Genomic DNA, 27,628 nt, shown 5'->3' with positions numbered 1-27,628 from the left:
CCTGAATTTTGTCACACCATCCAGCGAAGTATCTGAATGTTTGCACAGACATTCCAACATGGGTCTTCAAAGCTAAAGTGTAGACAGCTCCTGAGTCAATGGACTCTATTGTTGCTAACTCTTCTTGATGTTCTTCCATCAGGTCTGCAAGTCTTTAATAAAAACATTACAAATCCACATCAAAGAGGAGTGACATTAACCACTGACAGCCAAAATTCTATTTGGTATGGCAAAGAACCGTAATTAAAATTGCATTCCCACTGAATGTGGAGGTGGAGCACTGGAGCCACTGCTCATTAATATCAGTAAGAGCTTGAAGAATTGTCTGTTAAGGTCTGCAGATGTCTTCACATTGACTGTAGTAGACACTGGATGAAGACATGAACAGTGAAAACTTACCTGATTGTTCAATTACGGTTTTGTAACTAAAATAATAATTAGAAAATTTGTACTCTTTTTCTGTTGTACTACAAGGAGCCAATTATAGAAAATCAGACAAGTAAGCCGAAAGCAAATACACAATAACATAAGAAATGTCAAGTCATCAGAAGTACTGAGAAGGAGTACTCAGAGTCCTAGCTTAAGATTTGGGAAACCTAGCTTCATAATGCTGTTTTGTATTTGTTTGAACTTGGACTAAAATACTTAAGTGTTAGATGCTTCAAAGGCACTCATATGTCCAAAGAGAGAGCTCCTAACCTGTAATGCAATTTGAATTTTACATGCCTTAGTACATTTGAAATCTGGCCCATGGTCTCCTTGGGCCTCAAGTTCTCCATCCATTAGATTTATGAAGCAACACGGTGAGGTATAGTAAGACTGTGGTAAATATTATTGAGTTAATGCTAGCTATCAGAGTGTCTCAAAAATGCATCTGCACAGACAGATACCTATACTTATGAGGATCTCTTGTAATTTGTGGTGGTCCCCTGCTCAGGCAGAAAGGTCTGTTTTCATGAACAAATGTTTACATTCAGGTCTTCGATCTCTCACATGGCAGTGAAACAGATGCATCAATGTTTTTCTTAAGCTTCTCTCCGTTTTTTGGTACTCAGATGTATAATCAATGCGCCATGTGATTTTAAGAGCTTAACCAAGTGCATTTTAGACCCTGTAAAGAGTATGCAAAACTGGGTGTGAAACCTATTTTTCCATTATGTAAATTCTCCCCATTTAAAGCATTTGCAGAGACGTGGAAAAATGCTCTTTAATACTTAACTGTATCTTGGAGACCCAGCTACAGGTCACGGCATCAGCAGTAGTGTGTAAAAGAATGGATATGGCATGTCAGGGATAAAGGAGAAAGTTCCATTTAATGCTCGCCTAATATCTTCTATCAACAATTCCTCTTAAGACAAAGTAGCAGAGCTATGGGCTTTAACGGTACAAACCTCCCCTCTGGTTCAGCACGAAAAAACTCTAGTTTGACCAGAGACCGGAGAAAAGGGGGCCATGTTTGAACTGAAGTGGACCAGTGTGGTATTTCATTTACACTGGGGATGGTTTGCAACATGAACACTCTGGTACAGCTATCCTAGAGAGCCAGTAGCCTAAGCAGAGAAGAGTTTAATCCAGGAATAATCTATGCAGTGTAGGGGAGTTATATTTTCCATATGCTTGCAAATCTTTCAAGTGTAAAACAAAGAGCAGTAGTTCTAAGACCTTAAAAGTTTCTCTTTAGGGCAGAATTAACTTGGGCTCTCAAGTGCTCTACATTCCTAAAGCGCCCTATGTTCCTAATACAAATTAAACTCAAGTTTGTACATGCTTTGAATCTGTGCACACTTGTGAAAAATTTAAGTGATTGACCGTATTTAATTTTAATATGAGTTCTGACTCACCCATTTTCTGTTGTGATGATCACTCAAGTTTTTTACAGTCCTGCAGGCCTTTTTCAAAGGCCTGGTCACATTATAAGACAAGCAGAATTTTCAGGTTTGCTTTCATTCTCTTTTGCTAAGATGCCTGCAATGTCTTAAAAAATGCCACACATTTTACAATACTTTTTTATTTCTAATTACATCTACTTGGTCCATATGGATATGGTAAAAGAGAGGAGGGGAATTTACATCCAAGGCATTCAACAAAGTAAAAATTACAGCTCTGTTAATGTGGTAAGAAATGATCTGCTGCATACACTACCAGCGGACACAGACCCGTGCTGCCAGAGCACAGACATGCAATGGATTCCCTACTCCCTACTGTCTTGCTAGGCGAAGCCCAGCCTTATGAGGACAGGATCATCTTCTAGTTGCATATTCCAAACCTCTAAATCAGCTGGATCTTCAGTTTCCAAATCCTCACAGAAGTTATGCAAAGAGCAGTGTGCAACAATAAAAGGAAGGGCAGTGACCCACCCCTGCACCCAGCCAAACTGCCAGACTGTCTTGCCATCCAAATACATAGTCTGCTACCATCCTGCAGCTGCTTACTGTGTCACTGATCCTTCTTCTGCTGCCTGTTCTGGTGTCCAGGGCTAGCCTCCTGGCACAGCACAATAAAGGCTTAATATAGCAGCAGTTATGGGCATACTATTGAAGATTATTTTTTTTGAAGGTGAAAAAAATTCCTTCTCTTCCCTGTAGATATATATGCAGTCTCCTCAGCACAATTGACTTCCCCAGGACATCCAATAGTAATGTTGATGAGCCTGCAGACTACAGCCTGCAGAAAAATGGTGTTTGATACCCAGGACCTACTACTTCATGAGCTCCTTGGGGCAGGAAGTTTCAGCTCTGTTCAAGATCCTAACATCTTCAAAGCCAGCTGCTATGTCAAGCACAGTAACTAAGCCCTCCACCCACTGAATAGGAACCAAATTTGCCTAGTACATCTCCTCCTCTGTGCTGACGATTGATTTTCCATCATCTCATTAGCTAAATGTGGACCTGTGGCGATCAGGAGTAGTGATCTTCTCCTTTACTCATCTCTACTCTACTTACTCTTTTTTATGTCCTGGAAAAGAAAAAGCAGTGAAAATGCTTCATGTACCTCCACAAAAGAGGCTTTCTTTATAGGGAAGCTCTGGAGCTTCTAGTCATCTCAAGTCTACAAGACAGTGTTCTCCCTGCACTTGCTGTAAGGCACCAGAAGCATCACACTGCATATGGAGAGTCCATAGTAATTTGGCTTTTATTAGCTGCCTCCAGTACCGCCCTCACAATAGGTAGCTAGCATCTTCATCCTTCCAAGACCACCTCTTGCCCTTCAAGGATCAGAAACCACCACTAAAATGATTCACTCAGCATAACCTCTGTTTATCTTCTGAAATAATAACAACAGAGCCAAAAAAAGAGCCAGGCATTATCTAGGGTTGACACAGTAAAACAAATACAAATAAGAAATACTGAGCTGGAAGTGTCTCAGATAAATGTGGGATTCAGCTTAGAGTGTTTCCACGCAGGACAATTCTTCCACAACAGACCATATCACATCTCCTAGAATGGGTCTTTAGCCAGGTGAGAAGTATGCTGGGTTATGATCCTGGAAAATCTAGCATCAGTTACAGTGTGTTTCAAAATTAGTGGCAATGTGGCTGTATGTTTACTGTATGGAGCACAGACGCAGGCAGACTTCGCAAGGTCAAAAGTCTCTGTCTACCTAACCTAGGTAGACTCTGTCTGTAAAACTTAGCCTCATTTATACAGAAGGATTTGGACTTTACAATGGAGTTTTCAATCCTTGCAACAAAAACCATATAGATTAAATGAAGCCATCAAGTATTTAAAAGACATTTGCCTCAAATTCTTTGTTTCCGCTCATAAATAATTAAAAAAAAAATGGTAGCAGTGAGACATCACAAGATTTTTCTCTGCCACAAGAAAGCTTAGCCAGCTAAGACTGGGGGCCAGTACACTGAGGTAAATTAGGGGATGAAAAGATGACTGGTCTGGTTCCTCTGACAGTGGGATTATGAATATCCATTATATTCGGAAAACGTATGCAACAATTCTTCAAAGGAACAAAACAATAAGATTTAAGAAAACAAAACAAACACAAACTGCCTTTGACATACCTGTACATGAGTCGCCCTCTTTCCCTTGCATTCATTCTTCCCCATTCACCATTCTCAAATGCCTCCTTTGCTGCTGCTACTGCCTTGTCAACATCAGCCAACGAAGCAGAAGATACACTGGCTATTATCTGTCAAAGGTAGCATTGCGTTAGCTCAAACTGAAAGGCTGGGATGCAGAGTGTTACTCCTGCCTCCCAAACTTCTTGACTGGGTGTTAGCAAATACTTAATATCCTCAAGCCCAGCAGTTGGCATGGGTGAGTCAGGCTGCAAAAAGTTCAGAAACAATTGAGGTGGCAGAACTTGGAGGACACTACAGGGACTCTCTATTCCTAGATCTATCTCCCTCTTCACATCAAGGTCCATCATACTACTTGATTTCACTCTCTCTTTCCAGATGTAAAATCAATGTGGCATTACAAAAATTGGAAGTCTTTATAGGTGGTATTATGATCTAATACCCAAACATGCTAAAATGACTCCTGCATGTTCCATTTCTCAGGAATGGAGCTTCTGTTACCATAAGGCACCATATACACATAGTATTTTATGATGATTGGGTTCTATAAATACACACATTGTAAATTCTAACACAGAATTGTTATGACTTTTATTCAATTCCATAATGAGTTTCAGGAAAAGTACCAGAGTCTGACTTCTAATGACAATGAAATTTGTGGTATTGATTTCAGCAGAATTTATTTACTCCAGAATTAAATGGCAATTACATGGACACCAGAGTCACTACTCCTATTTATAATACATAGTTATGAGTTGCTCAACCAAGATTCAGTAGTTCGGGGCCGAAGTGCAACTGCATATATTTTCCTACTGAAGAGTCATTTTTCTTAGTGGGAATTTAGAAGGATATTTTAAAGTTACACTTGCCCTAAGACATCAGACTTGCGAAAAAAAAAGTAAAGTAAAAACTGAAGTTGATGACTGACAGGAAATTTATACAGTATCCTATCCTTCTTTAGCAACTAAACTACAGCAATTTTTGTTTGCAAAGCTAAACAAGAATGAAACCAAGGTAAAACATACGGCTGGGTATGGAAATTGACATAATAGTTGAAGTCGAAGCAGGTTATTTTTACTGTGCAGCTTGACTGAAATGCAAAAACCATAAAATATACAGACTGAGAAGTAAATGGAAATGTCAAATTATTTCTAGGGGTTGTTTAATGTGTACTGTATGATTTTGAAATTGGCAATATTCAGTTAGTTGTTTAGATTTTTTAATAGGCAAAGAAATTGAAATAAACTGGTATTGATCATATTTAGAAATTACTCACTGATCCATCTGCTGGATTTATAGTGTCATATGTTTTTCCATCATCAGCATTTATGAACTGCCCATTTATGAAACACTGGTATGGCATATTCACAGTCATGTTGTTCACATTTTTTGAAACCTAAGAGTGAAATAAACAACAAATTAATTTAAACTTTTAATAACTAAGATTTTAATGTAGCTTAACAAGCTTTTGATATCTTCAGACACCATCCAGCCACATTTTACAATGTACATATGGCTGTTAGAAGTGGACAAAAGACTAAAATGAAATGGAAATCATATTCTCCGTGAACACCAGTGACCATATTCTGAGATAGTTAAGCAGATTTCTGTTTTTTTTATCATCAGATCTCTCTGTTCAAACCAATACTAAGCCCTGGTTAAGGCTGGTCCTCATGGACTTCAATCAAATGCATAATTCCCAAATTCAAGAAATCCTGGCTTACTTAATGACTTAAAAGACATGCAATCCTCCTTTCACACAAAGTTTTCAAACAGACTATTAGGAGAAAAATCTAGCATTGTTTGCCTCAGGAAAGCAGAAGCTCCAAAACTGTTCTCATTGAAGCATACTGGCAGGAGGGTGCAAGGGAGGTAGGAATATCTGCCCACGTGTGATCTACTCTACTGCATGTTCTTGATCCTCTGGTTTCTGGTACACTGTAAGTGACATTACATATATACTTCCATTCCAAAATGCACATATATAAAAGCTGAAAAAAAAAGTCACAAAGAAGAGTTTGTATGACCAAATATTTGTTTGCTTTTCCTACTGCATCAAGCAGTCTAATAGAATGCATTATTTACCCTCCCCCCCAAAAACAAGAAAGAATAAGCAATAAAAGCAAAATAAAAGGTCTTACATAATCAATTACTAACTCTTCTTCTTTGTCTTCTCCTCTGAATTTTCTGACAGCCATTTGAATAAAGTCTGCAAACTTAGTGGCCATATACACATCTTCATTCTGTAGCTGAAGTCCACTATATTTCTGTTTGATCTCTTCTAGCATTCTAAAGATTTTGAAGAAAGAATAAGTTTAATTACAAATGAAAGAACTATTCAGATAACCGAATCATTAGAAGGTCGAAAGGGGTCAAAACTGGGCACCAGTTTGTATGCGTGTGAATATGTGTGTGTGTTTCTCTGACAATAGTGGCACAGAAGTTGTGAATTTTACTGAAATCTGTTGGTTTAATTGGGGGTGTTATGGAAAAGAAAATGTCAGTTCTGGAATACTTTTAGGTAAACTTTTGGAAATAAATGACAAATAGCATGTATTGATTAATAAAACAGTATATGGGACTACTCTAACCAATACATGGAGGACATTCAGAGCTCTATGAGACTGGTAAGTAACAGGGACAATAATCAGTTTGTTAAAAAAAACAAACGAAATGCTGGTCTTATATTATAACCTGGGCTATATGAGTTGCAAAAAGAAGGTAAATAAGGTGACCCAACACAGCATGAACTCAGTGCACTTGTAAGCATAGGCTCAATTCTTTCTGTGAAAGGTTCCTCTTTCCCTCTGGGGAGTTCTTTGCTGAGCTTCCCAGTCAGCCCCCTGGTCTTGAGATACCTGTCACCGCATGCAGACAAGTCTGAGCATCACCATGCTCCCCCATGTGGCTGATGTTCCTGAAGTTAAGGGGAATTTTCCTTCAATAGAATGAGCAGGATTACGTCAATATCTCCTAATTTTGGGAGCAGAACCATATCACATTTTCAAAGGTAGGAAAGGGAATAGTTAGAGTATTGGAAAACATAGGGGGATTTTTTTTTTTTAACATTACTTGATCAACCCTGACTTAAAAGCACCATGACAACTTTGTTTCCGTTAACTTTGGCTTCAAAATATTGTTATTTTGAATATTTCTTACCTGACAACATGCATAGAGGATGCTCCAGATTTGAAGAAGTCTGTGGAATCCTCAATTACAGCAACATTGCTCAAAATTCCCTTCCAAATAGCCTAATAATACATGAAAATAACAGAGGCAATAATGAATAATCCTTTAATCGTAAGAAGTATTTATCAAACCATATTTTCTATAGTATCTGTGCCTACAACGTGTATTATTTCAAAGGATTCTAAAACAGAAAATTATTTTAAGAGGGTCTTGAACCGTCTGGAGACCTGATATTAGCCAATAAATTCTTCAGCATAATTAGCTTATCAAAAAGTATTATTTTGTCCATGATAATTTCACTTAATCAGGCATGAAACCTGAATGCTATAATGCTAATAATTTTCAGGCCCGTTTTTTAAAGATCTTTAGCCTCCAAATAATAACTTCCCATTGCATTATGGAATATGTTGTCAGCAGAAGCAAGGACAGCCTGGAGCACTTTGTGACTGGATTGATGGCATTTCTGGCACCTAGGCAGAGCTGAGAAGTAGTTTAAGCTGCATGCATGAGGTGAAGATTTCTGCTAATGTGAATAGTGAAATAACTGGTAACATAATATTTCAATTAATTATTAGGTTTCAGAGTAAGCAGGTAGTGTCATGAAGTAGCGTTTATATTTCTTTTTGCTAGTGCCTCAATCAATAGCTCCAGGTAGGTTTTATGCTGCTGGCAAGCAGGTTCAAGGTAATCTTGAAGCAGCTGTTTAAAATACTAGTGCATCAAGCTGCCTGACCTGTGTCAGAAGTTACTGACCCTGTAGCAGAGCCAGCAGAAGGGAAGACACCTGTGATTCACTTGCTCTGGCACAAAACTTTCATGACAAATGTGGCTTTCAGCTAAGCCCTTGACACTCACTACAAAGGGATGGATTACATGAGAGGCAGCGAAGTGCCCCTCTGGCTATGAGAGCTTTCTGCTCCAGCAGCCCCATTGCTGCATCCCTCTGCCAGCCAGCCCCTTGTGCGTGGCTGTGGCAGAAGAGAGACAGCACGCACAGGTACAGCGAGAAAACTGCTGCTTTTCTCTTTCAGACTGCTGTTCTAAGTCTCCCTGGAACTTGTCCAACAGGACCACTCTGAGCACATCCTAGTGAGTAACACCACAGTGAAGAAAGGATTTCAGAACTGTCCGAGTCTGTCAGTGTTGTAAACCTCACTGTTGTGAGGCAAAGGTCCATTTGTTTTTCCTCACTCCCACCCTCATCATTCATAGATATTTACCATAACTGACCCTGCAATCATTGTCTTTGTATCACTCGTATCTGTAAGAAAACTTTCTAAAGTTATGTCTAAGTACTCTAATGAATTTCCAATTCCATCTGAATTAATGCCAATAACTAAAGATTCAACCCCATACTCTTTGAGTACATTTTATCAAAAAGTAATTTGCATGGCTAAATAAAAGTAATGCCTTGCCTATAATGAGAAGTATGTAATGTTTTTGTCTGAAGTAATATCCTACTAAAGCAGTTTATTGAATTACCCTAATATCTTCTGCCACCTTTTTCTCCTCTTCTGTAAGTTCCAGGGCAGTTTTCTCATCAGCAGAGAAGTATTTAGATGCAGGGATCATTTTGCCATCCTCAAACTGCAGATTTCTCACTAGTACCTGAAAAATGAGAGGATATGATTTTAAATTATCTGGGAGGTAACACATCCTTGCGTGAAGAGTTCTCAGGCATTAATATGGTTATTGAAATAGTAAAATAAATGGCTTGCAGGAAAGCTGCTATGATGCAGGTAATTTAACACAGGCCACTCCTACCTGTCTTTCAGATTCTCTCCTAGTATTAGTACATTTTAATCCATATTGGAAGTGAATATGGATTGAGTGAGAAGCAAAACATTAATGTCTCCTCTATAGGATGGCAGAGGATTGATAAACTCCAAACAAATTAGCTGTCTGTCATTAACAGCTGGATTTGTATAGCCTGACAATTCCACACTACTTGCACTTCTTGCTAAAGTTATTTCATCCATGCTTATGTTTGCCAGGGTGAGCACTTACCATCTTCCCATCATTACCAAAAACGACTAGACCATTCTTGGTTACAAGTCCAGGTCTTGAAGCACCTTTTATTGCCAGCTCTTGTCCAGCAGGCACTGAAGCATCAAGTAACGATGACCCGTAAAAAGTAACCACCTAAAAATAAATGGAATTAAAAGTGCACAGATTCCAAACATGCTCTAAAATTCTAATAATGAAATTATACTGTTTTGAAGCTTAAATATAAGTACTTACACATGGAAAACATGTTACAACATTATTTCTGTATCTTTACAACCCAGGACATGTAAAACTTTGCAAGCTGCCTAAACCTGCAGAGCTGCTTAGCTGTAACAATGTGCATGCTGGAACCAGTGCAGAAAGGGAAGGAGCTTTTGTCAGTGCATGCCCAGAGGAAGAGACTGGCAGAAGCCTGACTGTGATCAGTGGAGTCCGGCTCTGCTCCCAGGCTGCCAATGCTGAACACTGCCTCTCTGGGGCATTTCTGTTCTTTCTGGGCTCTCAAATCAGCAACAGCTCCTGGACATTAGGGCAGGGCTTTTGGAGCAACTTACCAGCAGATGGCTAATAGTTAAGTAACAAAATCTGGACATCACAGGCAGGAAAGATAATGCAATTTTTAAAATATTTTATGTAAGTACAATGTGGATCAAATGTATAGTACTTCTAATACACCGAAAGGAAGTAGTTGGTTTTGGATAAAATGAGATAGATTTATTTCTACAAATGATCTAGGCCCAAATCTCTTTAAATAAAACCTTCTTTGTTATTCAGTAGCTCACAGTGTTTCACTTTGCTGTTAATACTGTGATGTTGCCCACTGTACAGCATGGGTTGCATTATACTGTAATGTATGCCTACTTCACAAAATGACTGGCACAGTTTGGTTCTACCCTTCTTACTTATTGCTTTGTACCATGCTCAATTTTTTTTTTTTTTAATCTTAACTACTGTGTTCTGTACATTTGTTTAGGTGCCTGTTTGAGATATATATAAAACATACAGTCATAAAATGAGAGCTACTGCAATGTAACTCTCATTTGTATTCACCTGTGTGCAGACACCTTTAGTTTTATAATAAAAAACATCAAAAAGAGGTCATAGAAAAGAAGAATATTCTCCTGATTTTCAGAGCATACCTGGCCATCTATTGTTGCCCATGCTCCAGGCACTTTGTCATGCCCTCGAATCCAATTGTGCAAAGCTGCTGCAGGTTGGTCCCAGGAGATCTAGGAAATCAAGACATGCCAGGTAATTCTTCTCTGTTTAGGCATAAATCAGGTTAGTAATGTTTTCCTATATAAGAATTACAAATTCTCCCTCCTTCTCTTTCAACTGTTCATTTATTTAAGAACACAGAAAGGGTCTGGTCTAATAAAGGAAAATCAGTGATCTCCAGATGGCTAATCATCAAAGACCTATCAAATTGGATGCTCTTAGCGCTCTTGTGTTCTGTGCAGTCTATATCATAGATTCTCCTTCTCACACTAATATAATGAAAATGTAACTCTTGCTACTAGGTATTCATTCATAAATAATTAATATTATGATTAATAAATTTAATAAGCATAGTATAAATGGGAATAAGTGTACATCTGGGATATCACCTTCTGCTGAAAATGATCTATTTATTGCTCGGATCCTACTTTCTTTAATAAAACCACAAACTTTTATTAAAATACTTTCTAATCATTTACTAACCCTTTATAAATTGTTTCATGAATGGAGTCCCCACTACAACTTGCAATTCCTGCAAGACTTTGAGGAAAAAGGAAATAATGTTTTAAAAATGTCATGTATATTGAATATGTAAAACCAGTGAAAATGTATTCCTTTATCTTTGCAATATTGTGAGTATATGTACAAAATTAATTAAAGAATCAGAATAGCTATTAAATAACAAATCTCAGGTACCCAGCATCCTTCTTAGTTTAAGCACAAGGAATATTTAGAAGCAAGTTATAAGCCAATGAGAAGAGTTTTACAGCAGGAAGATTAAGCTAGTTCACCCCAAGGAAGCTCCTTATGAATGAATAAAAATATCCTTATGCAAAGCTATTTGTTTCTAAGGTAAGGCAGGAATTGAAATATGATAAAAAGCATCACCTACAATATTTCAGGTGGAAAGGACTATAGTCACCATGGACAAGAGATTGAAATTGTTGGAATAATTTTTACTTTTTATTTTTTTAAAAAACTTTTGCACTGGTCTAGAAAAGGAAAAGAAGGTATTAAAGGCAGCATTCACTATCATTTTATGGTGGCCTTCCCAACCACAAAGAAGATCCAGCTAATGCAGTGGGGGTGCTTATATAATTCTTATATGGGTGCTTAAATATTTTTTTATCTGTTGTTTGTTTACATGACCTATATTTTTTTTTCCTGGTGCCAACAGGAAAGGTGCCAACACTTGCTTTTGCTAACATCAAATCTATTTCTGGTAGAGAATTTAGTATGGACTGTTGGTAAACAAAGAGAGCTATCTTCATTCAGTACTGTATTTAAAAGTATGGTAACATATTAAGAATCCATTGAAGGTGCAGCTGCCATCTAGCCGTGTGTAGATGATCCCAGGTAGAACACCAAGTTTCTAAATATATGTAACTGCTGAAAGGAAATAGGAACTTAACCTGGGGCTCCATTACATGCATTCTTGGAGTTATCCCAGGAATAAGAGGTGGGGAAACAACTAAGTTGAAATTAATCTTAACTTCATATCACTACTACTGTGATCTGAGTTGATAACTTTTCTGGTGATATGCACAAAGCACAGTTCTATTTAACACTACCTCTGCATTTTCCTTTTTCTGGATCCCTTCATATGTTGCCCCTTCTTTAGGCTGAGGTATACGAGGGGCCTTACCATCAGCAATTAGATGTACAGCTTCCACCTAAGTGAAAAAGTAACAGATTTAGTGTTAGCTTGGTTTGCCTTTTTTCCTCAGTCATACTTGTGAATGACAGCAAAAGACTTTCTGCCACAAGGGGAACCGGTTTATTTTTAAAACCTAGGATTTCCAAAATCTAGGGGACCAGTGATGCACTGATTAACATATGTATACGCTTAAACTTCTTTGACAAAAGAAATAGCCTCAGAAATTTGATGGGAGTACCTAGTCACCAAACATATAGCAGCTGCCTAAATTCTGCAGACTAGAATGTGGCTCTGTATGATTGCATTCAATTCTTTCCTTTTTCTTTCTGCAAAAAGTTATTTCTCTGCATTTAAATGGAGAGAGAAAAAATTTCTCTAACGATCCATGCTGAGTATTTTTTATGCATTTTCATTTCTTCATTTTAAAACAATACAAAAAAGGACAAGCGTACAAAATCCAAAGCCAATCCACCAGGGCTCTGAACTTAAACACCCCCCCCCCGCCTTTTTTTTTTTCAACCTTACCTTAACTTTCTGTTCTCCCTGAGCCTTTAAAAAATTTCATCATGTAAAAACATTCAAGAAATCTGTGGAAAGAGCCACACTCCAGACAAATTCGACTTCTTGCCTTCTGTGGAAACAGGATATGTTTTGCCTGCTGCCAGCAACAAATATTCTGAGGCCACCTCCTCAGCTGTCGTGAAGCAGCACGGCTCCACTGAAGTCTAGGATTCAACTGAGCACCACAACCTCTGTCTTTCCGAATGCATGCATCTTGTCTATATTTCCTTTGCTTTCAAACTCCAGCAGATGCTTTTCTTTTCCGCTTAAAATGTTGATATTTAGTACAGGTAAACATACCATAGCCTTTATTCCTTCTGGGAAGAGAAACCGGTTATACAGGTCATCCACAGTATCATTTTGGCCAACGTCACATTCTCGCTGCAGAAGGATTGGTCCAGTGTCCAAACCATCATCAGCCCAAAAAATAGTAAATCCTGCTTTCTTATCTCCTTGAATTAAAGTCCTGGACATAAAAAAAGCCTTACAGTAAATACAGACAGTATGAAAGTAGTCAGGGATATCAACCCATCTGTTACACATTCATTTACTTTAGGTAGATAGAAAAGAAAATCCTAACCGTCTTTAATTCATTGCTCATTTCATAGTCAGGAACCCACAGTTTTGATACTCTTGATGTGTGATTTCCACAAAGCGACATAAGAAATGCTGCAACTGAATCCAGGGTGTCTATCACACAGTTCATTGTGATAATTATTTTTAAAGTATTAGTGGAAAGACACACAGAGCAAAAGGTGTGCACTAGTTATGACATAAGTTGAAAGATGGAAGCATCTAGACAGCATATTATCTTAATAATTCATGGTTGCTTACTGTAATTAGCTAAGCCTCACAACTTAACCTGTAGGTCAGCAAGGGAAGTACAGCTGTTGCACAGCTGAAAAAGAGCTAAACTCAGAGTGGAAAATGATGGATATGCAATTGTTTAAGGAAAAGTTATTAAGGGAATTTGCATCCAGCCAGATTCTCAGCTGCTGTGCATGAACATGGCACTGCTCTACAATAGGTCTATGCTGATTTACATCAGCTCAGGATCTGCCTCTGAATCTGAAGCGAACTTCAGCCACTTAGATTTTCCAATTCTCGTTTGGAGCTGTATGTGCCTCAGAATGATGGAAAATCAAACGGAAGTGTGTTTAAGGGAGCAGCCAGAAATGGAGGGATATATCTTTCCTGCTTGCTTGTAACCATTTGTCTGCATGCAAACACCAACGCAACTTGCAGTAAGACACATCTCTTGTAAGTATTCCCTTGGCAGTCCATGTTGTAACAGGATCATCTGAGATGTGGCTTATACCCATGAAAATTCATTATTAATTGTAAGCACTGAAAAGTACATTATCAAAAAGGGTAAAGCACACATTCGTGCAGAACAAGGGGCAAACTCCAAAGACAACTGGAGAATCATAGAAACATAGAATGTTTGGGTTGGAAGGGACCTTAAAGATCATCTAGTTCCAACCCCGCTGCCATGGGCAGGGACACCTTCCACTAGACCAGGTTGCTCAAAGCCCCATCCAACCTGGCCTTGGACACTTCCAGGGATGGGGCATCCACAGCCTCTCTGGGCAACCTGTTCCAGTGCCTCACCACTCTCACAGTGAAGAACTTCTTCCTTACATCCAATCTAAATCTATCCCCTTTCAGTGTAAAGCCATTACCCCTTGTCCTGTCACTACAAGCCCTTGTAAAAGGTCCCTCTCTGGCTTTCTTGTAGGCCTCCTTTAGGCACTGGAAGGCAGCAGTAAGGTCTCCCTGGAGCCTTCTCGTCTCCAGGCTGAACAACCCCAACTCTCTCAGCCTGTCTTCACAGGAGAGGTGCTCCAGCCCTCTGATCATCTTGGTGGCCCTCCTCTGGACTCGCTCCAACAGCTCCATGTCCTTCTTATGTTGGTGGCCCCAGAGCTGAACGCAGTACTGCAGGTGGGGTCTCACGAGAGGGGAGCAGAGGGGGAGAATCCCCTCCCTCGACCTGCTGGCCACGCTTCTTTTGGTGCCGTCCAGGATACGGCTGGCTTTCCGGGCTGCAAACCCACATTGCTGGGTCATATTCGGTTTTTCATCCACTAATACCCGTAAGTCCTTCTCCTCAGGGCTGCTCTCAATCCACTCATCGCTCAGCCTGTATTTGTGCTTGGGATTGCCCCGACCCATGTGCAGGACCTTGCACTTGGCCTTGTTGAACTTCATGATCTTGGCATGGGCCCACCTCTCAAGCCTGTCCAGGTCCCTCTGGATGGCATCCCTTCCCTCCAGCGTGTCAACCACACCACACAGCTCGGTGTTGTCAGCAAACTTGCTGAGGGCGCACTCAATCCCACTGTCCATGTCACCGACAAAGATGTTAAACAGTGGAAGTTGGCAGGTATAAAAAAAGTGAATGCTTACAGAAGTTTGGCTAGCCCATATCAGATCTTTCACACATTTAAGCAGCATTTCTTCTGGTTTTTATTATGTAAAAATTCCAAAAGAGCACCCTGGTGAGAAGTGGATGTTCTCAGCATGGCACTGGAGGAGAAGGTACAGTGGGCAAATATCCCTGATGCGGAGTAGGTGACAGGATGGTAACTACAGCCTCCTCTGTCCACCAGCTCCCTCTGCAGACGGCTGCTCATAACAAAGTGGCAGCAGCTGGAAGAGGCTGTAAAGGATGGATTGAGGAACCCTCAGAGGCCGAGGGCCCGTGTTTGTGCCTGGAGCCCCTTCAGCCATGCCTAATTCCCACGGGTTTCCTCAGTCACACTGGAAAGGGTCTGATCAGCACCAGGGCTGTAGCCACAACATATGAAAGAAGTTGTGATGAGAGCAAGGGGTGCGACGAGAGAATGGTCAGCCAAGGCCAAATCCTAGCTTAGTTTAAATGTCTTAGGACGATGGCTTTTACCTGAGAAGGGCAGGAGCAGAAGCGTACAGAAGGAATATGCAAAATAGAGCAAGATTTGGTGATACACCATTGGGATACATTCCCCTTTCTGGAAACCTCCAGAACTTCCTGAAAGAGAGTTTGTATCTCCATCTTCCTGTGGAATAGATCTTGATGAACTTTTCCTCCATGAAAGCATCCTTCTAGACTCTCTAGATGTGCAGTTCCACATTTTAATAACAAACTGCATGGAGTAAAAGTACCTCCTTGCCATGCTTTAAGCCCAACCAGCAACAGAGCACCACAAGGCCGCTCGCTCGCTCCTTGCCCCCGGTGGGATGGGGAGGAGAAAATATAATGAAAAGCTCGTGGGTCAAGATAAGGACAGGGGGGAATCACTCACCAATTATGGTCATGGGCAAACCAGACTCGACTTGGGGAAAAAACCAAAATCAATTTAATTTGTAACCAATCAAATCGGAGTAGGATAATGAGAAGTAAAATCAAATCTGAGAACACCTTCCCCCCACCCCTCCCTATTTCCTGGGCTCAGCTCTCCTCCCCAACAGCACAGGGGGACGGGGAATGGCGGTTGGGGTCAGTTCCTCACACGTTGTCTCTGCCGCTCCTTCCTCCTCAGGGGGAGGACTCCTCACGCTCTTCCTTTGCTCCTGTCTGCAGGGGTTTCTCTCACATTCCAATCTCCTCCCCCACTGCAGGTTCCCCTTCTTAAATATGTTCTCCCAGAGGTGCTACCACCGTCGCTGATTGTGGTTGGCCTTGGCCAGCGGCAGGTCTGACTCAGAGCCAGGGCAGCTTCTAGCACCTTCTCACAGGAGCCACCCCTGCAGCCCCTCCCCTGCTACCAAAACCCCGCCACATAAACCCAATACGCTCCTTCATTAAGTCAAATTCCACTACCTGATCTCTTTGCTGGCTGCCCCCTAACTTTTGATTAAGAATGAGCAATAGTTCCTTATTTACCTTCCCATTTCTTTCATGGCTTAATACACTGCTAGGATACATATTTCTTTCCCAATGACCTCTTTTCCCATCTGAAGACTCCCTAGATTTGTCTCCTGCCATGTGGAAGCTGTTCTATATCTTTGACTATCTTTCTTAGCCTTTTCTGAAGCATTTCTAGTTCCTTCATGTTCTGACTGAGATGCAGACAGTATTTAAGATCCTTCCATGGTCTGTTTTCTGAGTAACAACAATTAACCTAAATGTTATTATTGCTTACATATAGTCAGGTTTTTTTCCCCTTATGTGCATTACCTTATGTTTTTTAACTTTGAATTTGACCTCTCATTTTCTTAATCTCACTTTCACATTATCACATTTACCCATTTGTGTAGAAAGTGTATTCTTTATTACATATTGAAATCAGAGTGACTGGTCTAAAGTTTCCTGGCTTTCCCTTTCAGCCCTTTTAAAACTGGTATTGCTCTTGCTGTTTTCCCGTCTCCTGCACTATCACAATCTGAAGGAACAGAAACACTGTAGGCTGTCCCAAACCTGCAGAAACTTTGAAAGTCCCCTGATCCCGAGAAGAGATTTTTATTCATTCGTCAGTTTATCTAAAATCTCTTCTACTCACAGTTCAGCTCGAGAATTGTTCTGACTTATTCTACACAAAGAAGGGCATGGTAGTAACATCTTAAGCTCCTCCATCCTGAATACCAATACAGATTTCCTACTATGGTGTTCTCTTTGATAAGCACCTTTTTAAAATTAAACACCTATATCACCCTACATACCTCCCACCTTTAATGTATTTGGGAAAATTGTTATTATTCAATTTTATGCCTTTAAAAGTTGGTTTTTTATTTCTTTTCTGGACTGCTTTACTCTCATTTTTCACCTGATTTGCCAGAGTTTTTCCCCACTTGGACACAACTGCCACTTTTTGAAGGATTTCCTTATGTCTCTAATAGTCTCCTTCACTCCTCTGTTTAAGTACTTCAGCTTAGCATTTTTTCCATTAAGGATTAAAAATAACAAACAAACCAAAACAAAATATGCTGCTGTTTTGAATCTACAACACTGTGTCTTTAGATAATCACCATGCTGCCTGCAAGATTCTTTTAAAATTGTTTCTTCATATTTAGACAATTTCTTATTGAATTTAAACACTGTGATAATGGCACTTCTGTTGTCACAAGAATGCTAGATCTGAGTCTACTGTGGTCATTATTGCAGTGTAGTTCTTTCACAGTAACATTTTGAATCTAGCCTTGTGCATTGCTCAGGAGGACAGCAAGATAAAGTTTTATTCTTGTGGATTCTATTCTCTCTTTCCCTTCCCTTCTGTGAAATCTTAGGCTCTGCATCAAGCCCTGTTGTGATAGTTATTTAGTGTTCGTGGAGGATGAGCTATGAGAGCAGTGTCCTGCCTATGAAAACTCCAGATTGTCGATTTGCCTATGTGAGTAAAATATACGAATGTACAGATCACATCACTGATCTTCCCAGAATAACAGCTGCACTTGCATTGGAAATCATAACGAATCTTAGGTATGAAGTGCAGTTCATGAACCAAATACTCAGCTGCTTCAGAGAAGTTCCTTCAGAGCAGTTGCAAGTCAACAGAACTGTGCCAGCATTTACATTAGTAATGGGTACAGACCAACATCATAACGTGACATACATGTAGTTTTGATGCATAAAACTTACCAGTTGATTGCAGAAGCTCCTCGGTGGCGTGGTAGGATGGATGGATGGTAAATAATTGAGCCATGTTTTGGGCAGTCAATAACATCCATGGGGATGAACTGTGTACAGAATGGAAGGACATTTAGCTCTGCTCCAACCGATTTGTAGGCTGCAACTACTTCCTGGATAGGCTTGCCTTTAGCTCTCCATCTGGGGAACTTAAAAACAGGAGTGCCGTCCTTCTCTGCTGCCAGTGCTGAGGGGCAAGAACAATATTTTTTTTTTTAATCCGCATTTTGTGTTAAAAATTCAAACTGAAATCAGAGAGATATTGCCTGACAACCCCAGCAGATCAAGCATATGATTACAGAATGCCCTTTGTACTGTTCTGTATGCTGTTTAAAAACCTTTGCGCTTGGATATATTTTATTAATTCTGTCTTTGATTCTCATTCCTACAGCTGATGTCATTCTCAACTTTAAGTTCACTCTTATGACTTGGCTAATAAGTACCAATGAAAGCAGAAAAGAGTGATGAATGTTATTGACTATTTAACAGTGACACTTCATCTCTTTTCTGGTCATTACATTTGCCTGCAACTGGTTTCGTTTAGCAGAACTTAATTTTCCACTTCAGCAGTTTGTATGTGAATATGACTACGTACAAGTAAGATTCACTCATGTCAGCATTTTGTCACATTGCCATGTGGTACAAATAATTACAGATGCTAATGGCCTTCAGTAATTTCTTCAAAATACTGTTTACTGATGCCTTCTGGGTATACTTTCACTTATCTGTGAAACACACAGCTACACCCAAAATTTGGCTTAAAGGTGAGGAAAAACAACTGCACTAATTGCAGAGAGAATTTTTAAGTGTTTGATAAATTCCATTGTGCAACCGCTTAATAACTCATCACAGAGAGTAGGATAGTAGAGTCAAACTCTACAGCTGTTGAGTTGTATGTATAATAGGAAGAAAAGGGAAAACAAGAAGAGGTATGGAAAATTCACCTAATTTAATTTATATTTCTAAACACATTTTCATACTTTCCTTTCTCTTTTTCACTTCTGAAATTGGAACTTGAGTTTGAGCTGACGCATCTTTAGCCTATTAACTTAGGTCTTAAATAAATACTTACTTAAATATAATTCCATAGCGGTTAGTGTGTACTTCAATTGCCTTTAGAAACAAAAATTGTAGCTGTCTGAGGATACAGAAACATGAGCAAATTTCACTTGAGACTTAAGCTTTTTGAGTCATCTGGAAGTAAAAAGCAACAAAGTATCCAGCAATTTCCTTTTTTTTTCATCAGGAGAGCAATAAACTAACTCTATGGTTTAGTTACAATAAATATATGATTGAAATCAGTGGAAGATTTACTTCGTTACATCTGCTCAGGTAATAACTGTACAACAATAGTTTATATAATGTAACCAAGTATTATGGTATGCTTCCAGAGCTGGATAGTCGAATTGTCTTTTTCTAATCTAATAGTCACCTCCTCTAATTCTTCCAAAATGTGATTAAGTCTTTTAATGATGTAGAGTTACAGAATGTAATAAACTTGAGAACTATATGCTAGTTTGGGAGTGCCATAGCCCAGGTAAGCAAAAATTATGTTTGATTCTTCCCTCATAAGAGTTTTGTAAAAACATGTCAGGACCAAAAAAAAAAAAAAAAAAAAAAAAATAGAGAGAAAGACTTGAGACAGCTCATGGAATGTAGTTTTAAAGTTTTAATTTCAGATTATCCATAAAGGTACGTTCCATTCTGGCACTTCTTTCTATTTGCTAATCATATTAACTCACAGTTTTTATGCCACTGAAAAAAAAAAAGTTACAATTCAGGTGATTCCAAAGTAGCTTCTTTGTCACACTGGGCTCTGTTCTACAAGTACAATCCTGAATACCTGTCAGGCAACAACTCTTTCTTTAGGAAGTCTAGAAAATCCTTATGCATCTTGACAGTGGAAAAAGGGAGAGCAAAGCCTCCTCTAACCTTTTCAATGGGTTTTCAATAGTCCAGGTGGAAGAGAAATAGGCTCTGCAGGTACACTGCCGCATGCAAGCTTGTTAGAAAGGGCAGAACACCAGGGATAAACAGCCTTGGCTCCATGCCTTGAGTGTCCCGGACAGCACAGTGAAACAGGTGACAATTTGTGCTTGAGCACAGGCTGAGCAGCTATTTGCTTTAAGATACAGACATAGTTCAGGATAATTACCTCTAGGATGTACATTCAAATAAGGTACCTAGATTAATTTATTTTTCAAATATCTTAATGAATGGCCCGGTATGGTTAGAAAAGACTTAAATACTGACTAACTGACAAGGTTAAACTGGTTCCGGGACTTGTGTTTGTTAAAGCATTGTTCTTGTGCTGAATCCAGTGTAATAAAGGCAATATATGCAAGTCATTCCCATATAGATACCACCTTCTCACGAAAAGGCAAGTTTGTTATGTCTGCCTGTAATTTTAACATTTGGATTAAGGTTACACTTACCCAAAGGATCGGCTTGTCCATTCTTGTCAGGCACTGTGAATACTCCCACAACTTTATGACCCTCTTTTCTCAGCTTGTTATAAACCTCTTGTCCAAAAATACTTTGACCTATAAGGGCTAGCTTTAGCTTATGTTGATAAGCCTGGTAAAAAGAATTAAAACAAACCATGTTCTAGGATGCAAAGGAAATATGTTGTTGCTTACATTTCTCTCTTGCTCTTTCTTGATCAATGTTCATTTTGATTTAAAATGGAATAGTCTCTCTGCCCAAATCACCTTTGAAGGAATAATAGTCAATTTTTTTATATTAATGACAGGCAAGGTACAATTCAGAGAGAGCACACATAACATAAAAGTATCATCTGATACTGTCACTGATGTTTACACGGCTTTCCCAGAATTTTCATTAGACAGACCCACTGCTCGTTACAAGAGGCACAACAGGCTCCACGATCTTATTCATAGTCAGAACTAATATAAGAAATGAAAACACATTTTTTGAAACAGGTACATAAAACACTTTTTCTAGGCATAATTTAGGTGCCTGGAACATGCCTTCTAAATCCCTACAATTAAATGGTGGCATATTATTTGTGGTTAATATGTATAGGCTAAAGAAGACAAGCTTGCATTGTTCCTGCCAAGTTAAAGGTAATGATGACCCATTTGATCCTCCTGCAGGGAAATACTGCTACATGTGATGTTCCCTTGCTGGACTTCCACTGCCTTCTGCGTTTGCATCCCAGTACACTGGACATGTGCTTTTAAGCTTCTTCAGACTGAGTAGGTGCAAATAACCCCCCCAACTTTTTATTTTTAGGATAATTCGAATCACCACACTACTATGCTATCAGGATATCATGTACTGCTATGTTATTCAAGTGCTTGCACCCTGAGAAAACTACTAATTCCTTCAGAGTCCCTTTAGATTTAGGGGACCGCTGTGCTCCTCTCCCTCTCCCACCCTCCCTCCGGTCCCTCACCTCTAACACCTCCTCTATCCCAGAACTGGTATTCCTGTAGCTTCATGAACTGGATTAGGGTACTGAGCTGGGGAGGCACTGACCTGACAAAATGTGGCTTATTCTTAACTGGATCTATTCACTGATCTAGTTCATTGCACTGCCATGAGTCCTAACACAGGTCCAGCTGGGGAGCAGGAATGAGTATGCAAGTACTGGCAGAAGGGTGGAACTGTCCCTATAAGCACTGTCTTTGCATTTTTCACCAGCTTCTGGAAACTGAAAACTGGAAAGCTTTGAAAAACAAATGGAGTAGCAGACCTCATTATGAAGGAAACGTCCACACAGAATAAACAGAAAACTTAACCTTCCTCAAAGCTGAATTTGGTAGAAACTATTCTTAGACTCAAACTATAAAGATCCCTCCTTTTAGGAGGCCTGAATGAAAGGTAGAAGATAAATCCACATACCCCCCACCTTTATTCTTAACTTCATCTTTCCAACTGGACTTTGTCTTCCATTTTTTCTGAATGACTCATTAGATGCCATAAGCTCAGAATGATAAAGAGGAATCAAAGCACTGTCTGAATATCTTAACCACTGGCACTTGTTCTGTACATTGGCACTTGTATGTTTTTCTCCTTCCTCCTCTTTTGCCTTTATTATGGTGCTGGGACATGAGGATACCTTGACTAAGTGGGTTGTTGATTGGATACCAAATGGTCTGGACTGCCCATCAGATCATATGACAAATTCTAAGACAAAGAGAAATGTCCTGAAAAATAGGTTAGCCAAAACCACAATCCATTTAATTGCAATTCATTTTACAGCTGAAATATTATGGATCTATTTTGCTGTTTTCAAGTGACATTTTAGTTGTGCAGTTGGCCTTAAAAAAGGGAGTTATGAATTGGTACGTTCCATTTCAGGAATACTGAAGTGTGCTTTTTATCTTTTTTATATAAAACAACAGGAAATAACCATTTGTCCAGAGACAATATTTTCCCTCAGAACAAAACTGCATAGTAAAACTGTCCCTGTATTACAGCATTAGTCAGCACTAGTGCAACTGCAGTAGTAACAAGTAGTAAGATGCAAAGGTGGACATAACTCAGGCTCTTTCAAAATCAGATTGTTATAGTTCGTGGGTAAAAAATGTCTGTGAGACTGGTGATGACAATATTACTAACAAATGCTGCACTGCTGGCAGTAATGCGTAAAATATGTTCACTATTTTCTTCTTAATAAAGACAAGACCTTGTTCTGAATTACAATAAGCACAATTTATCCTTGCAATCCTTATCTAGCAAGGCCCAATGGATGCAGGTAGATCTCATTACCAGTGCTTTATGACTGATATGTTTGTTTTTACAGCAGAAATGTTGCTGCATTATAAAAAGTAATCATCAGATTTTCCTAATTATTTTAACTATAGCAGGCAAGATGGAGAAAGATTAACCTGCTGGATCACCGAACATGTTTAGCATGGTATGAAATCCTTTGATTTCTGTACTGTGCTAATTTACAGTGGTAGCCCAACTAGTACATTGAAGAAACATTAAAGATAATCCAAATGAGAGTTACTTATTCTACTTTTGTCCTTTGTTAACATCTCTCAGTAAGAACATGACTGGAAGGGATCTTCTTAGCTAACAAATCTAGTCTGCTGCCATCACAAGCAATCATGTCATATGATTGCTTTTACAAATTTACCCAATCTCCTTTTAAAAGTACTTTTAAAGTACTCACTGCTGTACTCTGTTGCTTTTCTGATACTTGGCCAATCTTCTTGTAATTCTGAGTCTGAATTTATCACCACTTTAAGAGCTACTTTTTCTCCACTTATTCACAAAGTGTTAATAACATATGCATCCTCTATTCCTAAACTTAACTTTTAGTTCATGTTTCCCTGTGAATAAATCCAATTCTCATATCACATGGAACTGTATACCAGTCCCAGTTCCAAATCATGAACAGTTGCTGTAAATCAACATACTTTCAATAAAGCTACACGTGCTTAAGTTGTGCTAGTTGTGGAACTGAGTCAACAAATGGTGAGAAGCAGAGAACACAGTCCCCAAACAAACAAAAAAATAAGACTGGTAAAACTGAGAGGATTGCAGACTGGCTAAGTCCAATTTCTTCATTGTAGTGCACAAAAGGATTAGCCTGGCAGCAAATCAGCTCTGCTGTCTCACACTTACAGAAAGTTACTCAAATGGGGACTGATTTAAATTGCAAGATGGATCTGGTAATTGTGCTATGACCAGTGATTCTTGAGTTACTTCTCCAATGAATGGTACATGTATATTGTGTGATTTCTATGAACATCTGGCTTAGATGTGGCAATTTGCTTGTAGCACATTAACACATACACTGCCATCAGCAGAAAGCAGGAGCCAAACCCATAAATCAGCCATGCAAAGGATTTCTACTGAGTAAAAAAAAAGAAAAGAAATCCCATATGTGGAGGGGTTTGCAAGACCAGACCACAAATTCAGTCCTTCATTTTTTGTTTTATTTGAAAAATTACAGTTGAGCAACTGCATGAGATCTTATAGACACCCTGTATCTTCTCTGGGAAATTCTCCTGAACATAAAAATGATAACTCAAGATGAGTTAGACCTGTGAAAGTGGGAAATCCTTTTAGAAGAATTTAGTGTGGACATAACACCCAATTAAAACGGAAAGTTCTATAAGATTACACCAAAAGGAAAACAGTTTGGTGTTTTCTTTCTTACAGAAATGGCGCATTTTGGCCAGCGTACCATCACTAGCATTCATCAAGAAGCTGTAGAAAGGAAGCTCATTAAAGAACACCAAAACAATCTTGCTGTTGAATAATGTGCTAGATGGATACTGGATCATTACCACTAACATATGCAAAGATTAAGCTTTTTATTGTTTCTGTCAGTGATGTTAAGAGGTTATATTAGACTTCTTTTGTAGTTGCCTGGCTGACTATGGATGTATAACATTCATTAACAGATGCAAGGGAAGGTTAATGGTCATGTAGTATCAGAGTAGATTTTTTGCTGTACTTTTGTAAGATTACCCAATTCCTAGTTATGGCAAACAGTGCAGTTCAGGTGGCTTAGAGAGATCTGGCCTTTCTTTTATGACTAATCATAGGATAATGTAGTTATTATGACAGGGCTACAAAAAGATAAGAATTGAGAAAGTTGGTGCTCACTCTAATGTAATTCTGTTGTTTTCATTGTCTGAACTTTTAATTTCTTCTTTAACCTTCTATTTTGCTTATATTATAATGCAGATTAATATTAATTCAGTTTCCCTGACTCAAGTGCTCCCAATTTGGATGAAGAAAATAAGATAAAGAGCATAAAACCTGAGAACTGCTTGTACAAGCAGTCTTATCTTGAATGCTCAACTTGTCTGAAAGTCCACTTTTACCTCACCACCTCAATATGAAAGCACAGATTTAAATTTAACTTCCCTATTTAAAAATTCTGTCCATACCATCTGTTGATCCCATACTGGACTTTATTTTACAATGGCTCATTAAAAGATATACAGTATTTTAATGTTTGCTTCTGTTCTGGTTCTTTTCTTCCTCCAAAACACCTAACAAAAATAAAACTAATAAATAGAACTAAGCACTGTGTAAAGAAGCAGCCTGACAAATGCTGTTAACTATCTTGTCAAGTTCTAGTTCCTAAAAATGGAAGACAAGTCCAAGAGCTACATTTCTTCTCTCAGAAGAGTCTAACTTTACAAAACCTATATGTAGGAGAATTTATTTCATAGATAAAAATAATTTTCTGTTACTGCCTCTTTTGTATGTGTGTCTAACGTTCAATTGGTTATCAGTTTCTAATCAAATTTCTCGAAGGCTAACATTTAGTAACTGCTACTCTGCTTATGAAGCTTACTCTCAAAAAGATTACAGTATTTTGTTTCTCCTGTGAATAAGAATTCAGTGAAGCTAGTAAATATTTTAATGTTATATCTTTGTTTAAATGAATGTAGAATTATGCCTCCTTTGAAAAGCAGTACTGCAACTTTATTTCTACAGAGGATCCCCCTACATGTGCTAAATTCCAGTGCCTCCAAATAGAAACCTATCGTAGAGCCTCCCCTCCCATCTACACAGCTACAGGCAATGCGTTCTCAGCAGTCATTCATTCTCATTTTTTGGCATTGCTGAGAGCATTTCCAAAAAGATTGTGTTAAATCTCTTTATTCTAACACCTTCCATGTAGATACCTTCAGAGGACTGCTGTCCTCACGCTAAACTGAGCAGTCAAACATGAAACAAAGAACAGTCTCTAGGAAAGAAAAAATCTCCCACCCTCATTCAGCTTGCCAGACCTACACATCTGGACAATTTGGATTGGGCAATGCTTTCAGGGAGCTTGCAGGAGTTCTGCAGTCTATATATTTAACAGGACATAAAGAATGGCTTGGAACAAACGCGCAGAGCTGTAAAAAACTAAACCATGGGGTGCAGAGGAATTTAGGCCATCAACTTCAACCCCGAGCAAGGAACTGGTGATGAGAAGGTCACAAACTAAACGCTCTTCCTAGGCCAAAGTGTGGGGCTTCTCTCCGGCGGTGGGAACGGGCATGGTCCTACCTAACTGGAAGGCAACCTTCAGCTCCTCACACGGCAAATCCAGCGTGAGGGAGGCAGCGAACGGCCACACTCACATTGTTCTCGACACACGGTTACTGGGGATTATCACGGCATCGCTGGTGCCTGCTCCCTGCAGCTTCCACTCACATCCCTGCAAGACGCAGCGCCCAGATGATGGCTGCGATCCCGCCCGCAGACCAGCCGGGCAAGATGCTGCTTCTGCACCCAAAGCAAGCCCTCTCCCGAACCCTCCCGACCTTCCCGTGCCTGTACGCGCTTTACCAAAACCCCGGCAGAGACAATACGCATCACATCCTGAAAAATGCCCCCTCCCGCCACTTCCCTCTCCTTGCTCGGCCCCGGGTTGCCCTCCGACCGGAGAGGCACGCCGAGGAGCAGCAGCCGCCGTTCGCTCCCGGGCACGGCACGGCACGGCACGGCACGGCACGGCACGGGGGGGCCCCACGTCCCCCGCTGCCCGCCCCACACGACTCACCGCGGCCGTCGTGCAGATCGTCCGTAGCAGCCGCGGGGCTGTCCGCAGCATCTTGCGGAACGCCGCCGGGGCCCCGGCTCCCTCGGCCGCCCGGCGAAGACCGAGCCGGCACCGCGGCCGCGGCGGACCGCCTCGTCTGATGCAACCCGCGCCGATGCCGCTGGCGCCCCGCCAGCGCATGCATCCGCGGCCGCGGCGGCGCGCCCCCGCCCGGGCCCGCGGGGACCGGCGCGGCGGCTGGAGGGGAGAAGCCCCGCACCTGCCGCTCCCGCTGCCGCCGCGTCCCCCCGCCCCCTTGGCGGCTGCACGGCGGGACCGGGATCGGGATCGGGACCGGGACCGGCACCGGGACCGGGACCGGCACCGGCGCCTGAGGAACGGCGGGGGTCGCAGGGGCCGGGCAGCCAGGTAAGCGCCTCGGCTCCCCCCCCCGGAGCCCCCCACCCCCGCTGCTGCCCGGGGGGGGCCCCGAGAGCAGGGACTAGCCGGGGGGGGTGAGGGACTCCCGGCGCACGAAGACACGAGCCACGGCCACCCGGGCGGCATTTCGTGGTCCGCGGCGCGTCCGGTGCGCCCAGCGCTCCCCTGCCGCGGGGGCCGCTACGGCCCCCGGCCGTTTACAGCCTCGGAGGCGGCAGGGCCGATCGTCTCTAGCTTTGTCCCCTCTGCCGAGGCTGTCGGCGAGACACTTATGTGAATCTGCTGCGACAGTCAAAAGATCACGTAGATTAATTTTTCGTTTATTGCGTGCTAAAAATGCCGGTAATGAGGTTAAAAAACATTAATGACTTTCTGGAAATCCGTATCGCCAACATCGCCAGGTATTTTTAAAGCTGCTCATTCTACCTAATTAAAAAAAATCTT

General features: G+C 40.5%; 1 protein-coding gene across 1 annotated transcript in view; it reads right to left on the bottom strand.

Annotated features, from left to right (window-relative positions):
* The window catches only part of ALDH1L2 (aldehyde dehydrogenase 1 family member L2), a 36,455-nt gene extending 9,335 nt beyond the window's left edge, over positions 1–27,120 (bottom strand). Inside the window, 14 exon segments of the mRNA XM_030041070.2 lie at positions 2–152; positions 4,016–4,143; positions 5,310–5,429; positions 6,175–6,322; positions 7,193–7,284; positions 8,705–8,830; positions 9,230–9,364; positions 10,369–10,458; positions 12,019–12,120; positions 12,966–13,131; positions 18,226–18,460; positions 20,709–20,850; positions 26,765–26,848; positions 26,850–27,120. Coding sequence (XP_029896930.2) covers positions 2–152; positions 4,016–4,143; positions 5,310–5,429; positions 6,175–6,322; positions 7,193–7,284; positions 8,705–8,830; positions 9,230–9,364; positions 10,369–10,458; positions 12,019–12,120; positions 12,966–13,131; positions 18,226–18,460; positions 20,709–20,850; positions 26,765–26,848; positions 26,850–26,948 — 1,818 coding nt within the window. The 5' untranslated portion in view covers positions 26,949–27,120.
* Between the last annotated feature and the right edge of the window lie 508 nt (positions 27,121–27,628).

The sequence above is a fragment of the Aquila chrysaetos genome, chromosome 17 (assembly GCF_900496995.4).
Source record: "Aquila chrysaetos chrysaetos chromosome 17, bAquChr1.4, whole genome shotgun sequence".
Classification (NCBI taxonomy): domain Eukaryota; kingdom Metazoa; phylum Chordata; class Aves; order Accipitriformes; family Accipitridae; genus Aquila; species Aquila chrysaetos.
The sequence above is the reverse complement of the archived record's forward strand: the minus strand, read 5'-3'. Positions and strand labels throughout refer to the sequence as shown.